Source organism: Lampetra planeri, chromosome 60, assembly GCF_965212315.1.
Source record: "Lampetra planeri chromosome 60, kcLamPlan1.2.h2, whole genome shotgun sequence".
In the NCBI taxonomy this organism is placed as follows: Eukaryota; Metazoa; Chordata; class Hyperoartia; order Petromyzontiformes; family Petromyzontidae; genus Lampetra; species Lampetra planeri.
This window is the reverse complement of record NC_136166.1, coordinates 2,740,552-2,758,319: the sequence shown is the minus strand read 5'-3', so window position 1 is coordinate 2,758,319 and position 17,768 is coordinate 2,740,552. Positions and strand designations below refer to the sequence as shown.

At 49.9% G+C, this 17,768-nt stretch overlaps 1 protein-coding gene across 1 annotated transcript in view; it reads right to left on the bottom strand.

Annotated features, from left to right (window-relative positions):
- Positions 1-17,768, bottom strand: part of LOC144736259 (la-related protein 1B-like) — a 58,842-nt gene that overhangs the window by 28,290 nt on the left and 12,784 nt on the right. The window contains exons 2-6 of the mRNA XM_078618882.1: positions 13,032-13,087; positions 11,005-11,067; positions 10,152-10,353; positions 3,906-4,040; positions 194-331 (exon numbers count right to left, since the gene is read on the bottom strand). Of these exons, the coding sequence (XP_078475008.1) occupies positions 194-331; positions 3,906-4,040; positions 10,152-10,353; positions 11,005-11,067; positions 13,032-13,087 (594 nt within the window). The remainder of the gene's footprint in view (positions 1-193; positions 332-3,905; positions 4,041-10,151; positions 10,354-11,004; positions 11,068-13,031; positions 13,088-17,768) is intronic.

Here is a 17,768-nt window from a genome sequence, read left to right as displayed (position 1 = left end):
CGAGAGAGAGACAGATGCGGCTCCGTTTATAGATTGTCAAGAGTTTTGGATAAACGGCAAAAAAAAAACCAGAAAAAACGCGACGGCACGAACAAAAATAAAACAAATTCGCGAAGATCAGGAGCGCATTAACGGACGACATGAGCCCCTGGCACGTGGAGCGAAACGTCGGACACCGCTCCCGAGCGTTTACCGCGTGGGTTCCCTCGGCCCCGGGCCCTCCCCCTGGCCCGGCTGCCCCTTCCCCGCCCGCGGTAGGCCCCTCCGGCACCGCCACCACCGCCTCCCCGCCCGGAGCCGGCATCCTCCAGCCCTTCGCTGCGGCGCCAGCCTGCGGCGGAGGTGGGGGCTTGAGAGAGACGTACGTACGTATGAGTGTATGTATGTGTGTATGTATGTGTGTATGTGGAGCGCCGGGTGGCTAAAGCACAGCAAGTTGGCACAGTAGGGGGCACAGGTGGTGCATCAGCCAGTCATCTCGGTCATCTCAGTCAGTCGACCCGTGGCACCTGGGTCTGCCCCGTGACCTCCTGCCAGCGGGCGTTCGACACTTCACGTGGCCTCAAGGTGCACATGGCCTGGCACAAGCGTCGTGGTGACGTCACCGCCACTTAGTGGCGAATAGCAGTTGTTGTTGTGTGTATGTATGTACACTCGATCATCGATTATCCGGCACCGCGCGATTGTCCGGCAGCTTCCAACATTATCCGGCAGTGCCGGTGCTAATCCGGCGAAACCGGCAACACCGCTCCAAAGGCGGTAACCAGTCCATCGGCACCGTGTGCGTGACATACAAAGTAGCTACGCTTGATTTCAGTGTTAAATATTCTCTACGGTACATGATACACTACATACAACAACTTAAATAATGACAATACTGCACGTGTATACATCTTTCATGGCTAATAACTACGGTGATAAAAACAATACACGGTGCGATCCGGCAAAAAAGTGCGTTGTGTTAATCGGCGTTCGCCGGAGCACCGCTCTGAAGGCTGCATCAGTCCAGCGATCGTCAAACTCGAGAGGTTGTGTTGAAACAAGAGCGTAGTGGCCATGATGCGGAGTCTTCGAGATCGGAGTGATAAGTGCGGTACAGTAAATACCAGAGGTGTGGACTCGAGTCATGTGACTTGGACTCGAGTCAGACTCGAGTCATGAATTTGATGACTTGCGACTCGACTTGGACTTGCATAACAATGACTTTGTCCCACCTATGAGATGTGGACTCGAGTCATGTGACTTGGACTCGAGTCAGACTCGAGTCATGAATTTGATGACTTGCGACTCGACTTGGACTTGCATAACAATGACTTTGTCCCACCTCTGGTAAATACAGTCACTCTTCACAGTAGGATATCTATTTTTCATAACCCAGGTTTTTTTTGGGGGGGGGGGGTTAGATCGCGTAAATATATAAATGTGTCGTTAAACCCGCCACCACATGGCTATGTCGGGTGGTGGCGGGTTTAATGACACATTTATAGATTTACGTGATCTAACAAAAAAACTGCATTATCGATATCGGTCGCGAAAGCCTACGTGATATTTATTTTTGCCTGAATGTACGTCTACTTAAGCCAATTTAATAGAGTAAACATAAATTAAAACACTCACAACACCTAAACACATTTCATCCAAGAAAATGCAAAAATAATCTTAATTAACGATGATGTCGTGATTATCTGGTGTCTTTGAAAATCCGACACACTCTTCTCCCCCCCACCCTCCCCCCGAAGCCGACGGATAATTATCGACGATCGACTGCGTAGCCAACCGCGCGAATCGGAGGTGCGGGGGAAGGACAACAAACACAACAACAAGCAGTTCTAAACAAATGAGTTTTCAATCTAGATGTGATTACTACTGTTTGCATTTAATTGTTTTGAGCTCATTGATATCAAGTGTTAATTAAATGTCTTTGTTGTGGATTACATATAACTGAAGCTATGTATATATCCTGTTAATTCTAGATTTGAAGTTTCCGTGACTGCAAGGATTCACACTCTTTGGTTCTTTCGGTAAAGTCACGTAGAGTATAAAATTAAAATAAATTAAATCACGACGTTTCGGAGGCAACACAAGCTTCCGTCTTCAGGTGGAACCGTCACAGCAAAATTACTTAGCGTGAAGAGAGCTTAGAGCTTAGAGCTCTCTTCACTTGATACAGTAATTTTTTTATAGTAATTTTTTACAGTAATTTTTTACTGTAATTTTGCTGTGACGGTTCCACCTGAAGAAGGAAGCTTGTGTTGCCTCCGAAACGTCGTGATTTAATTTATTGAAATTTTTTACCTACGTGACTTTACCGAAAAAACCAAAGAGTATGAATATCCTGTATATAGTGTATATATACGCACGAAAAAATGGTGTACATACACACATAGTGTAAATACACACATAGTGGAAAAAACATGCGTACATTTTTACTTAAAAATTTCGTGACTGCAGGCATTCATATTCTTTGGCTCTTTCGGTAAAGCCACGTAGGTAGAAAAAATAATAATTATTAAGATTATTAAAATAATTATTATTTCGTCTATCTACATGACATTACCGAAATACACGCACATATATATGTCGCTGTTGCATTGTTTTTATAGCTTTATTTTGGTGATTTTTTAAAACTTTTCGGTTTAGCCATGTTTGTTTGTTGTAGTATAGAGTTAGCCTGATAACTTTAATCGAAATTGTCTCATGGTTGTTAGTGTTTGACTTGCATCCCACTGGGATTTTTTGCACACACCGTTGAAATGCGGTGGGTTTTTTTCTGGAAGACTTTGCCGTTTTTTTCCTGGATTTTTCTGTTGCGTGTAGTCACTTTAAGATGTTTCTTGTTCATGTTTTTGTTTGTTGCGGTTGCACCCCGAGTCAAGAGCTGCATGACTCACAGGGTTATCCCCATATATATAAAAGGCAAAGTTGTGATTATGTGTGTCTGTTCAAAATGTTTAGCGTACTTCCCGACATGCAACAAACTGTACATTTGCCATGTGGGTACTTTCCAGACTGTACATCATGCAAAAATTATTAAAATACACTTTTTTTTTTTTGGGGGGGGGGGAGCTCAATAATGCATATTTTTTTTGCACGGCAAGTGAGCTGTGACGTCACATCTGTCACGTGACCCGCGCATGTGGAAGCTTAACGCATTGTAGTGTAGTGGTTAGCGCTACGCTGCGCTACGAACCCGGCGACCCAAGTTCGATTCCCGCTCACGGCCACCACCGCTGACGATTATTTGAACCGGTCCTGGGCCTCCCCTAGGTCCACTCAGCCTCAAACAATTAACTGGTGTGGTGTGTGAACATCGCTACTGGGGAGACAAAGGCGGCCGGGCGTGGTGAATTAAGTCCCGGGCGAAGCCGGGGAAGTAAAGCTAGTTAGTAATACATGAAACTGAAATGAAACTGAAATATACACACTATGTGTGTGCATATACACACACACTCTATAATGCTGCATATTTACACACGTAGCCCGGTTGAGCCCTTGCCACTGCCGCAGTCACCGTCTCTCTCTCCGGACATCCCCCAGAACCGTAATGCTCCCCCCCCCACATTCCCCTTGATAAACGTTTGCACTTTGTGCTTATAGACTTGATTCATGTTTACCTACTTGCATACCTTTCCTACACTTTGCACTATTTGTATTTAATTTTGGTACTGCTTGTTCTTTGTGACTTTAAGACACCCCCCCCCCCCCACGCAGCAATGAGCCCGGCTTGCAGGCGTTTCACCGCAAATAAAAAACGTCGTCTTGCGGCCTACTGCCTACACAATTAATCCATCCGCCGAGCGGCCACACTTGTAACTTCGCTCCGAACGTGAGCGTAACCGTGCCGCTCATTGAGAACATCGCCCCCCCCCCCTCCCCCCGCCCCCCCCCCTCCCCCCGCGTCGTACTCTTGGAGTCATCCGGTCTGCGAGGGGCGGCCGAGTCGGAGGCCGATCGTCCGGTGCCACCGCGCTGGCCTCCGCCGCCGCTCTGCGACCGCAAGGGCCCGTCCAGGCTCAGCGGAATCCACTTCTGCTTCCCTCCTGCGGGGGACAAACGGCGAGGGGATTGAGCGGTGGCGGGGGGGGCGACCATCGCTCGCTCGCTCAGCCACGGCACGCCAGTGGCCACGGTTCGCGAGTGAGCGCCGCGAGACCCGATAACAAGACGTTGATTTTCAGCTTCCATTTTGCTGTTCAAAACCATTATTCAACGGTTACAATTATTTTATTTTTGTTAGCAGGTAAAGCCCCCACCGAGCTACAAAGCTCTGTTTTAGAAGCCGACCCGGCCATAAATGGCAGCTCAATGGAAGTGGCTTATCACGTGGACATTTATAGCAGCCAAATTATATAAACACACGTTGATGCTAAATGCGTACCTGTCAACCCCTTATCAGTGCCCTACCTTATCACAGACCAATTCAGACCTCGTTGGTTACCCGGTGCCCCTTATAAATCTCAACGTTCATTCCACAAAGTCCCATCACAAGGGAGAAACACAAACAAAAATACATTTTTTTTTGTTCCTGTTGCACCATACCACGGCGCTGTCTTCTTACTGTCACCACCCTCACAGGCCGATAGGAGGCGGCCGGGAGAGTGAGCGGGAGGTGTGGTGGTTAGCCTGGGTAAACCCCCCCCCACCCCTGGGTACCCCGTTACCGGGGGTAGAGACCCCAGACCCCCAAGGGGTGAAGGCTGGGGGCCAACGGTTCATTCCAGACCCTTCCAGACCCTTCTGGAAGGTTCGGGGGAAGCTGTGGTTAGGGGCGGGGTAAGCCCCAACTTGTGTATACAAGCCGGCCCTCTCAACGGGACCGGCAGTGTTCATCCCCTCAAGACCCGAAGACGTCTGAAGACGCCTGAAGACGAGACCAGCACCCTGGGACCCTCAAGCGAGGCTCTTGTCAGAGCCGGGTTGCAGCGGACCGGTGGTGAGACCCCTGGCTAGGTCGGGTCAGCCGAGCCTCCCCTAGCGTCCGTAGCGGAAGACCCGTGAGAGCGTAGCACGGAGTGTGTAGGGCCCTAGATTTTAAGCTTTCGTGACTGCAAGGATTCATATTCTTAGGTTTTTTTCGGTAAAGTCAGGTAGGTAAAAAATTTTAATTAATAAATGTAAAATCAAAAATAAAATAAAAAGCTTGTGTTGCCTCCGAAACGTCGTGATTTTTTATTTTATTTTTATTTTACTATTATTAATTTATTTATTTTTTACCTACGTGACTTTACCGAAAAAAAACCTAAGAATATGTGTAGGGCCCGCTACAGGGGAGGCTGGTACCTCCCCCTAGGTTACCGGGTGACGGGGCCGTACCCCGTAATGTAACAGGGGCCATAGCCCTTAGCGTTACGGCTATTGCTATTGTTATTGTTTATCTCAAATAAACGCGTCGCCTCCAAGAGAGAAGTCTCCCTCCAAGTTTATACCCTCGTATTGAAATGACTGTACGCCGTATGGACCTGAAAACTGAATTTCCCTGTACGAGAATACGGGTAGACAGTATGGGGTTGACACGGTATGTAAATGTGGAGCGAAAAACCAGAGGACCTGGAGAAAAATCCACATCACCACGGGGAGAGACATGCAAACTCCATGACAGGTTTTTTTGCGTGTGTTAGATCGTGTAAATATAAACGTGGATAATATTGGTCGCGAAAGCCTACGTGTTGAAATGCAAACTCCAAATAAACAGCAGCAGGCGTCAGGGTCAGGAATCGAACCCACAACCTCCTGCGTACCCGGCGAGGGAGTTGACATCTCATGAATGTCAAAGGGGAGAGTTTTTTGTACGAGCAGTTTAGACTTCACACCCTCCTACTCGGGGTACACGTGGGGCAGCCCGCTTGACAATCCACTGTTGGATGAGGGCCTCCCAACAGCTTGTGTCACTCACGGGGGTTGTTTGGACGTTCTACAAGCTGGTCAGAACAGCAGAACCTCTGCCCCTATTAACGGCGGTAATTGGTTCCACGAAACCGCTCGTTTTTAGTCGTTAAGCAAGTATAGGAAATGCACTTTAAATGCTTAATTCGTTCCGATAGCATCTAAAATTACTCCTTTTTTCACCCAAAAAACTTACTTTCTAACATTTATACAATGGACATGAATACATAAAGATACCAACAACATTATAAACACATACTATTAAAAGAAAGGTGGCTAATAAATGCATTAATTAATATTTACTGGACCGAAAACAGCCAGTCGTTAACAAGGGAATGGTCGGCAAGTGAACACATTGGGTTCTATGGAGGCACTACACTGCTATACACTACACTGCTATACACTACACTAATATACACTACAATACACTACGCTACAATACACTACGCTACTATACACTACACTGCTATACACTACACTACAATATACACTAAAATATACACCACACTATACACTACACTACAATACACTACGCTACTATACACTACGCTACTATACACTACGCTACTATACACTGCTGCCCTACGAACCCGGACACCCGAGTTCGATTTCCGCTCACGGCCAACACCGGTGACGATAATCTGAACTGGTCCCTGGCCTCCCCTAGGTCGACTCAGCCTCAAATTAGTACCCGGTGTAACGGTGTGTAAACATCGCCACTGGGGAGACAAAGGCGGCCGGGCGTGGTGTTGGCCACCCAATTCCTCGTATGCCGTGCCTACCTTCATAGGCGCTCGCTAACAGCACTTGCCCCTACAGTCTGTTCAGCCTACACGAGGTATCTTTGTCGTTGTTACGAGTGTGTGGACTTCTGGGGTGGAGCGGTGCTATTGGTTTGCACGCCATGCTACAAACTTTGGCGGCCGTGCCGTTCCCAGTTATCCTGTAACGTGCACTGACGCCTTTCCCGAGGGCGATAATGGCACGTAAAATAAAGGTTCACCGACAATTCGATTCCCGCCCACAACCTCCCATTGGCAGCAAGTGACATCTGAAACCAGCCACGGGCTCTGCCCCCCTTCGCAAACCCACAACCCCCCCCCCGAACCACGAGGCAGGCGCACCGCGCAGTCCTCACGCCGCGAAACCTCGAAGCCCGTGCCATTTCAGATTCGGCCGTCATTTGGTTTCCGCGTTGTTCATTTCGCAATCGAGCCGTTTCTGTTTTCACTACGCGAAAACACAAAAATCCCTTTCGGCACGCTTTTTTTTTCTCCCCCACCTCCCGGCGAAGACGGCGAGCGCGCACACACACGCACAGAGAGCGCTGTGTTTGTGCGGTTTCCACGCAAACAGACCTTGCTTTGGGGACAGATCGACAGATTCTCACAGACGGGCGAGCGTGCACAGCAACACGTGCGCTATCAATTGATGAATAACCTATTACAACGTGGCTTTGTGGGGCTGGGTCATGTAGCTCGCATGCCCAGCCACCGCATGCCCAAACAGCTTCTGTTTGGCCGCATAAAGGGGGCTAAACGAGCGCGGCACGGGCTAGAGAAGAGATGGAGTGATGTGGTACAAGAGGATGTGGAGCTGAGTGGACTTGCCGATGACTGGTATCAGCGGTGTCAAGATCGGCCTCTGTGGAGGAGGCTCGTGAAGGACGCTACTGGGCAGTTGGAGGCAGTCGCCCTCCAACAACAACAACAAAGCGCAGAGGAACGATGCTCACAACAATGAGTGGAGTGCCGGGTGGCTAAAATGCAGCAAGTTGGCACAGTAGGGGGCACAGCTGGTGCATCGACCGGTCATCTCAGTCAGCCAACCTATGTCACCAGGGTCTGTCCCGTGACCTCCTGTCAGCGAGCCTTCGACACTTCATGTGGCCTCAAAGTGCACCTGGCCTGGCACAGGCACCGTGATGACGTCACCGCCACTTAGCGGCGAATGGCGTGTGTTGGTATTGGTCTGAGAGTGTGAGAAGCGGTGGTGTAGTGGTTAGCACGCTGCGCTACGAACCCGGCGACCTGAGTCCGATTCCCGCTCACGGCAAACGCCGGTCATGATTATTTGAACCGGTTCTGGGCCTTCCCTAGGTTGACTCAGTCTCAAATAAGTACCTGGTGTGTAAACATCGCCATTGGGGAGATAAATGTGGCCGGGGTGTGGTGCTGGCCACCCACCCCCTCGTGTACCGTGCTGGCCTTCATAGGTGCTCGCTAATAGCACTTTCCTTAACAGTCTGTTAAGGGTATATGGGGGATCTTTGTCTTTGTGGAGGTGTGCAAGCTTCTGGTCCTGCAGACATTAGTGAACACTGACAACACAGGTGGTCTTACTGAATTCAATCGTTCATTCATTCCGGCCCTTTTTATAAAACCAAGTGAGAGCCAAGCCGATACCACTCAGATCTCGAATTTCAATCCGAGTCTTCGTCCAACGCACGCGTGCCACGAAAACGGAATCTCAAGTCTACCGAGTTGCTGGCGTCACGCAGCCTGGTCTGCGAACATGTTTTGTTTTTCCAAACATCTGGCTAGTTTATCAGTTACTCCTGCAATGTACAGTATTTTGATCCTTTTAATTACTTGGGCAGTTTCAATGCTCGTGTTATTTGATTTGGTTTTGGCATTTAATGCCCTGTTAATTTGTGCATTATTGTAACTGTTCATTTGCAGCGTTTCTTTAACATGTTGAATTTCCCTTCTCAGACTGTCACCATCTGACACTTTCTTAGCTCGATGAATGAGCGTCTTGACAAGAGCCGATTTCTGTGCGGGGTGATGGTGTGACTGCATTCAGATAGGCGTCAGTTTGCGTTTTCTTTCGGTAAACACTTTGTGTTATTTTACCATTTCGACCCCTTCCGAGCAGAATATCCAGCTTTCACTTCCATGGTGAACTGGATGGATGGGTTTTGCGAGTTGAGATGATTTAGAAATGCGTTCAATGTATCTTTGCTGTGTGGCCAGACCACCAATGTGTCATCCACATATCTAAACCAAGCAGAGGGTTTTAGTGTGCTTGAAGCTATTGTTTTTGTTTCAAAATCTTCCACGTACAAATTCGCTATCGCAGGAGACAAATGAGAGCCCATTGCTGCTCCTTCCTTTTGTTTATAGGAGTCACCTTGCCGCAAGAAGTAGGTGTTCTTTAGAAAGTGTTCAGCTAGTCTTGAGATATCTTTGGCTAAATCTTTGTTCGTTACCCACTTTGCGCAAGAGCGCAGAAGTGTGCTCACCACATCTACGCCTCTATATAAGGAACGATACAATTAAGACTTCTCCACAAATCTGGCTGTCACCTGATGAAGCTAGTTGTAATTATTGGCGAAACGTCGTAGTCATCGCCACTGGGGAGACACAGCCACCTTTGTCTCCCCAGTGGCGATGTTAACACAGCGCACCAGGTACTCATTCGAGGCTGAGTCGACCTAGGCGAGTCCCAGGACTGGTTCAAATAATCATCATCGATGTTGGCCGTGAGCAGGTTTCGAAATTCGGCTCACCAGTTTCGGAGCGCAGCGCGCTAATCGCTGCGCCACCGTTCCCCACGGAAACAACACCGACACAACTATCTCCACCACCCACACAATCAAAACCACCACCACCAAATTCCCCTACACCATCAGAACCACCACCGTGGACCCCGACGATAATCGGCACCACTTCCATCACCACGACCATCAAAAACTGATCCTCTACACCCAGTGGTTCCCAACCTTTCTCAACCCACGAACTCTCAACAAACCCTCGACATCTTCTCACGGACCGCCACGCGCCGATGGCAGATATATATATTCTTTAAACGATCAAAACAACTCCCCCCATCGTAGTTTTGGCCCCAGTTCCACGCACCGATTCCCACGACAAAGTGGTCCACGTGGCACAGGCCGGGAACCACTCACTGCTCTACGCCATCAGAATCGCCGGCGTCACGTACACACGTATGTTGAGCTTCTTTCACACCGTACGTAGCCACCCGTGAATGGCTGGGGAAGCACAACAAACTAACCACAAAAAGCAGTTCTAAAGAAATGAGTTTGTTAATCAAGATGATGATTTCAAAGTGCGTAGCTCCAGCGGCTTCCTAATATCGGAAGCAAGAGCGTTCCAGACGGCCTCAGAAGCGCGTCTGAACGCGCCGCGCGATGCTGTGACCACCGCCTTCGTTCGACGGTTAGCCGAGAAGCCGCTGTTTCTGCGAGGATGACCGGATTTTGCGCGATGATGCTTTATGCTCCTTGACGTGATCAGCGAGGTCACCTCTCCTGCGTGCCACGGGCGAGCGGGGCTGCTTGGCGTCCTCGCGAACGTCCCGGACGTCGCGAGCGTCGCGAGCCTCCCGAGCGTCGGCTCCGTCAACGCGGGCTTCGTCGTCGCAGTCGGCGGCGACGGCGGCGGAGTCGGCCATGGCGGCGATGCTCTCGGGCTTCCGCTCCCTCCGCGTCGCCTTGTCCGGCGGAGCCTGCGGCAAATGAGGGCGGCGCGGCCGCTCACTCGGGCTCAACGGCGCGACGGGCCAAGCCGACGTCTGAACAAGTAACAGCATCACGCGGATCTCCGCAATCGGCAGAGCTCGTGGGGATGCCCTCGCCAGCCGCCGAGTGCCGGAAACGAGCCCATGGTGTTTTTTACGGATTCTCACGACTCAATGGGGCGAAACAGTGTGTGCCCCCCGCGATCGAACGCACAGTCCCAATTCAGGGTGGTGGATGTATTTTCTGTCTCATTTACCGATTTGCTCCATCAGGTGACAATAAATATTTATGTTTAATCACTAATTTGTCACGCCTACATTATGATCAGTTTACAGTTAGAGCTACGATTTGGCAATTTTGTTGTTGTTTTAAATGTACAGGGGAAAATATCAATAAGTTCCAGGGAAAGATCACGACGTTCCCTACAAGAAAGAAAGCACCGAGAGGATGACACAGCCTTCCTTCCTTACAAGTCTCACGCAGCGAGTGTAACGGTGCGCGCAGTGCCGCCAATTCTCACGGCGCACACCACCCCAAGACGGTTGGGTGGTTTATGAGTGGAGTAAAGAATGGATTTTTATGGGATGAAGCCATCTGTCTGCTTGCCTTGTCCTGGTATGAAACCCAGCCCCCCCCACCTCTGAGACGACGATCTCCCCGAGTGTGGGCCAGCTCGCGACGTCTTCCAGGTCACCGCCGCCCTGCAGCGACAGACGGCGCGCGCACAACGGGAACGGCGGGGGTGGAGGTGGGGGGGTGTAGGCAAAGCAGACGGGAGTTCGCCGGTTGTTGCGAGCGAACTCGCGTCGTCTCAAACGCCGGCCTGCGCCGACGGACTAAACGTTGGGCTGGCCAAAAATAAATCGCGAGTCCTTTTCCCGCAAGTTGTTTTCGCAGGGCCACTTGCCTATGACGCCGGACAAACCGCGTGGCATTCCTTCAATTGGGGCCTCACACACCCTGCCGAATGATTAAAGTTAACCTGCGTGGAAGGAGGTCGGCTGGCCCAGGCCGGCCCCAGAGGTCAGAGCGCTAAGCAGGCACCGCTGGGATCCGGGGTTTCAAATCTCAGGCTCCGGCCCCCTGTGATTGAACCGGGTTCTCGTGAGTGGCGAGCGGGATCGTCACGGCCCGGTGAACAATAACTGTGCATCTTCTTGGTTCTTTCGGTAAAGTCACGTAGAAGGGAAGTTATTTTTATTATTTTACTACTTCCCTTCTACGTGACTTTACCGAAAGAACCAAGAAGATGAATCCCTGCAGTCACGAAAGCTTTAAATCGAAATAACTGTGCACTTCATTTATCCGAGTTCAAGGTCTGACGATGAAAAATATCGCTTTGGCTGCCACGCGACGGGATGGGTGAGGAAGTCCAGCCCCCCCCCACACGGTGAACTAAAGGTCAATTGAAAGGAGCTGATAAGTAACTGTGTGGTATCATCTTCTGTGGGCCATTCTCTAACACGTATGTATTTATTATGTTGAACTCGTTTCGCAACCTACGTATCCAACCGCGCTAATCAGAGGTGCGGGCGAAGGACGACAAACTGCTTAGCGAAAGATCCGCACAGAAACTTCGTGTCATGACATTGATGCCGATAGTACAATCGAGGAAAGCCAAAATAAATCACAAGACTTTGTGGCTGCTGGAAAACATTTGTCCCATTGACCTTTGAGCCCCTGGATCCGGTCCCAGTGGAGGCAGCGGCAGTGGTGGCAGTAGCAGCGGCTGGCTCTTCCTGTTTTCTATCACCATCAGTGGTGTCACTCTTGTCAAGTTGAGAAAATGCGCAGAATGGTTCTTGCCACGAATCTGGTTTCACGGTTGTATTTGAGCCCCGTGCAAAATCCCCAGATGCAAAAACCTTTGTTGGCCTAGGTTAGTATGTATGTATGTATGTAACTTGGCACAGTAGGGGGTACAGCTGGTGCATTTGATAGTCATCTGAGTCAACCCATGGCACCTGGATCTGTCCCCTGATCTGTCGACACTTCACGTGGCTTCAAAGTGCACCTGGGGCCTGGCACGGGCACTGTGGTGACATCACTGCCATGTCGTGGCGAATAGCGGGTGAACTTTTTTCGCACACTACGTAGCCAACTGCGCTAGTCACAGGTGCGGGCGAAGGACAACAAACTAAACACAACAACAACAAATCGGTTTATAGAAATGAGTTTCCAATTTAGGCAAGAGGAACAACGATGCTAAATTCAATATTTTTGTTGTGGGTTTCATTGCAAGATTTTTTTTGTCAATGTTGTAAAATTTCGATTAAAGCTTTCGTGACTGCAGGGATTCATAGTCTTGGTTCTTTCGGTAAAGTCACGTAGAAGGGAAATAATAAAACAATAAAAATAAAACATAATAAAAAAATTCACGACGTTTCGATTGCAACACAAACAATCATCATCAGGTGTGAAAACTACACTTCAGCTAAAATGTTCTTGCTGTAGTTTTCACACCTGATGATGATTGCTTGTGTTGCAATCGAAACGTCGTGATAATTTTTATTATGTTTTATTTTTATTATTTTAATATTTCCCTTCTACGTGACTTTACCGAAAGAACCAAGAAAATGTTGTCAAAGTTACAGATTCGTTTCGATGCGAACAGGGCAGCGCCGTTGAAATTGCGAGCCGGCACCACGAGCTTGAGTGCATTTACCTTTCCCCCTCTCTTGGCCTTCGGTGTCTTCAGCGGCTTGGCCTGCGAGGAGAGCTCTGCACACGGGGGTGGGGCGGTGGTGGGGGGGGGAGAGACAAGGCTGAGTGATGCGTCACCCCAGTGAATTGTCACTCGTGGCCAATGCCAAGCAAGCGACTCGCGGGACGACGAAACACGGACGACAAAAAACAGCCGCAGCTTTTGCGCAGCCGTCTGTGGCAGCAGAACGAGTATCCCGAGCAGTGCGGCGGCGCGCTTACGGCTGGGCTGGCTCGGGTGGCGCGGCCGGTGAACAGCGCACGACCCAGAATTGGAAAGATTGCGAGGACGACTCGCAACTCGAATTGGAAGTTGAACTCGCAACCATTCCAATTCGAGTTGGGTGCTTCACGGAGACATTAAGAACGGTACAACAACAACAACGCGTGTGTGAATGTAATGGTGGATTCCCGCTCACAGCCAACGCCAGTGACGGCTATCTAAACCGGTCCTGGGCCTCCCCTAGGTCGACTCAGCCTCAAATGTGGTGTGTAAACATCGCCACAGAGGGAGACAAAGGTGGTCGGGCGTGGTGTTGCCCACCCACCCCCCTCGTGTGCCGTTCCGGCCTTCATAGGTGCTGCTCGCTCACAGCATTTGCCCCTACAGTCAGGCTACAGGAGGGGTCTTTGTGTGTCAAAGATGGCTTGGCAGAACAAGGTACGAACATCCATCGATCGAACAGTGCAAACTGGTCGCTTTGGCGAGACAATTCTAGCGTGCCAATCTAACCCCTGGGGGGGTGGTGGGGGGCGGAAGGACGCTTCCCCCCACTCCAACGAGTCGTGCTTGCAGCGACAGGTCACCACAACCGGTTTACAGTGAGTGGCTGGGAGAGGCGGCATCTGAAAGTACAAGTGGCTTGCTCGTCATGCAAAGCGGCAGCATTTATTCTTCCCTCCACCCACATGGAACTATTTGACCCCACTTGGAGCGAAAACAAACAGGCGTGCAACGATTCAAGTATTCCCTTCCCCATCCCGGGATCAGAATTCTATGAATCATTGAAGCCTGCCACCCCAACCCCTCTCCCTGACTCCTGGAGGGAGGGGGGAGAGATTTTAACAACCTCGCCTGGTATACAGGAGGCTGTAGGTTCTAACTCGAACCTGACGCCTGCTGTATATTTAGAGTTTGTGCGTCTCTCTCTCTCCTCGCGGTCACGTGAATTTTTCTCCGGTGCCTCCAGTTTTTCCCTGCACATTTAGAATCGACGTCACGCGTTTAGGAGCATTTGGCTGCTGCTATAAATTTACCGACACTGCGGCTCCATCGCGTACGCGGCATTGCATTGCCGGTCAAACGCTCGAGATTCTGGCCGGCGTGTCAGATGCCGATTGGCGCCTTCGCTGCCATACGCAGGGGGGGGGGGTGGGAGGAAAAAACCCCGATAGCACCGGCGGCGCTGGCAACGAGAGCCCACCGCTGTTATTGACGAGGCTGCCCTTGAGAACGACCAGGTGGGAAACAAACCAGGTGCCGGCAATGAGTGGGGGGGAGGCGGGGGTGGAGGTTTGCGGTTCGATCGCGGTGGCCGCCCTGGTTAATATAGCGCGGTCGCGTGGATTCACCGTAACAGCGGGCACGCCGCCGTCTGCATCGCTCGCTACTGGATGTCGGCGGATTGAATAAAGCGCAGAGATTCTGATTCGAAGCAGCAGCGGACGTTAAAATAACCCTGGGTGCACGTGGGGGATATCATCAGCCTGCCCGGTTTTCAACGTCGCTCTCAAACATCGGCCAACGACGTTTACACAAACGCACTTCGTCACGTCAACAATGGTGTCTCGGGGACGCTTTGGAATACAACGACGCTCGGGGTATCGGCAAAGCGGTAGACCTCCCCCTTTGAAATATCAACAAAGCAATTCACCCAAGGGAATATATTTCTTAAGTAAGCAAAAGCGTTCATTATAATTTAGGCCAGGTAATGGAAGATGGTCTCGGCCTGATGATTAATCACGACGCACGAATGATCCGATCCGACAAATTATTCCGTGACGCTGCTGCTGCGTTGGCGGCATTGGTGCGAACAGCACAAACCAACGACAAAACTCAACGCCTTATGAAGAAGAAGGGCACATAAATAGGTGACGTTTCAGGCAATGGCCCTCCATCGGCGTGCACACGGCAGAGGCAAAATCAACACGTCGAATTACTTTCGCTTCACTCGGCGGCTCCCTTCAAATGGGACAGAAACATTCCGGTCTTTGTGGATTGTGCGGCAGTCTTCTTAGGGCATGCGCAAAGGTGTGCCCCGAGTGTGTACAAAGAGACCCCGCCGGGAGTAACCTCGGCAGTAACGAAACAGATACAGACCACCGTGCTTCCACTTTGTACATCCGACTCTCTATCCACGTAAAAATGTAAATATATATAAATATATTTCAATATATATAAGAGTGGTCTTTACTCAACCCATCAGCCCCACGGCCTTCGGGGGAGTGCATCACATTTCAGGAGCGGCAGCGGCTCTGCTTAAACACAATTTTTCTCACGAGCAGCGTCACGCTTTGATTGAATCGATGCTGATCGCGTATGGATCGCATATGTGATCGGATATGTCGAATATTATTAAAACATTATAGAAACACGCACAAAGCCGATATCGCCATTCAAAATGTACGTGGTGAAAACAAAAACTCGAGTAGAAGTACACAAATAAAACAGAACCATGCCACTGTGTGCACGAGCGATGAAGTCCGACGCACGTAAAGATCCGTCCACCCCTCCCCAGCGATTCGGTGAACCGAACAAGATTCACGACTGTCCCTTGTCTCAATTTTTACCATCTCGTCCGTATCTTTTCATCGTGTTCATGGTCGTCTTCGCTCCCGTTAGCCTCAACGTAACAACAAATGTATCATTCTAGATTTGAAGTTTTCGTGACTGCAGGGATCCATACTCTGGTTCTTTCGGTAAAGTCACGTGGGTAGAAAATAAAATAAATCACGACGTTTCGATTGCAACACAAGCAATCATCATCAGGTGGGAAAAACCACAGCAAGGAAAAAGTGTATCATGTGCGCGCGTGTAATTTTCATATGCCGTAAATAGTGTTCGATTCTAACGCACGCGCGATGCGATGCGCGTGTCGCTAGAGAGCTCGCCCAACATGCCGGTTACGTTCCTGGAAAATGCCGCGTTGGGCAAAACCGCGCTCGACAAATACGGTGACCTCTTGGGAAACACAACGGGTCGCTTTCCTGGGTCCAAAATCACCGCCCCCTCCTCCCCTTGTTGAACTAATACTACACGAGCTCTGCCATTGTGCTAAAGGATGCCGGGTCGCTCTCCATTGCTCGTGTGTGTGTGGTGTGTGCCTTCGCTTTTCTTCACCTCAACACAAGACCCTATCTGCATCACTCTCCCCGCACCATGGCACCAATGCCCATCGCTTGCCCCTAACACTGAATTGCCAGCCTGCTGCTGGCCCCTAACACTGAATTGCCAGTCCGACGTTGGCCCCTAACACTGAATTGCCAGCCTGCTGCTGGCCCCTAACAATGAATTGCCAGCCTGCTGCTGGCCCCTAACACTGTCACTTGAACCATTCGCCATTGTGGGCGTCCGCATGACGAGCGTCCTCAACGAGTGGACGGCCGGACGCACGCGACAATGTGCGCGAATATTTTGCGTTGTCGTGCCGCTGCCGCGTGTGTCGGAGCAGCGTCTCGTTACAACGCCACGTCAAAACACACGCACGCACAAAAACACAAACGACAAACAAATCGTTCTCACAGTCGATTCGTTCACACATCTTCCGACAGATCCAGCGCTCTCACGGCACTACTTTCCAACGCGGAGATGAGAAGCGTCAAACAGCGTAGAGCCAGAACATCACCCTCCGTGTTCGGGGAAAACAGACATCACGAGGTACACCGTGTATAGTCGAAACACGTGGTCGATAAAGCTGCCGTTGGGCAAGGTTTTCCTGTCACAGATTACTCCAGGGACTATCAGTCCCATAACTCAACACAAAACCCCTGTCCCCGGTTATCCCCGCAGCAGCGGATTCTGGCTGACCATCGAACAAAGGCGGTCACTGCACCGCCGCAGTTACAAATGCGCCAATGCGGCCGTCTGGAACGCTCTTCCTTTTGACATTAGGAAGCCACTGGAGCTATGCACGATTAAATCCAGGTTGAAAATTAATTTCTTGGGAGCTTATTTTTCTATTTAGTTTGTTGTACTTCGCCTGCGATTAGCACGGTTGGCTACGTGCAGCACAAGGGGCTCCGAGTAATCGACCCACGGGCAAAATAAAACAGGTGATTACAAGTTGCCGCATTTTTTTTGGTCCTTAATTATATCATCGAATTGTCCCAGCTCGGAATGACTCGATGCATCGTCACAAAGGCTCGGCCGTGTCTACGATATCAGCGCCGCGATAAGCGCATCGTCCGCTTTGAAAATATCATCGCGCCGAGATTACCACTCCATATTCAACAGGTTTAAATATCTTAATTTCCTGACGAAATAATGATTGTAAAAGAAAACAATCATTTAAGTTGTAAATAAATATTTATAGTACCCATTAAATTACTGCTCTGCTAAACTTTGTTTCTCCATATTAATTGATCCCCATGGCAGTGAAAACATTATTGTCATTTGCTGACAGTGGTACATGCCAAAAACATCATAGTGTGCAAACTTGCAATGATAAAGACACGTGACAGGTTTGTGCCAAGCGAAATG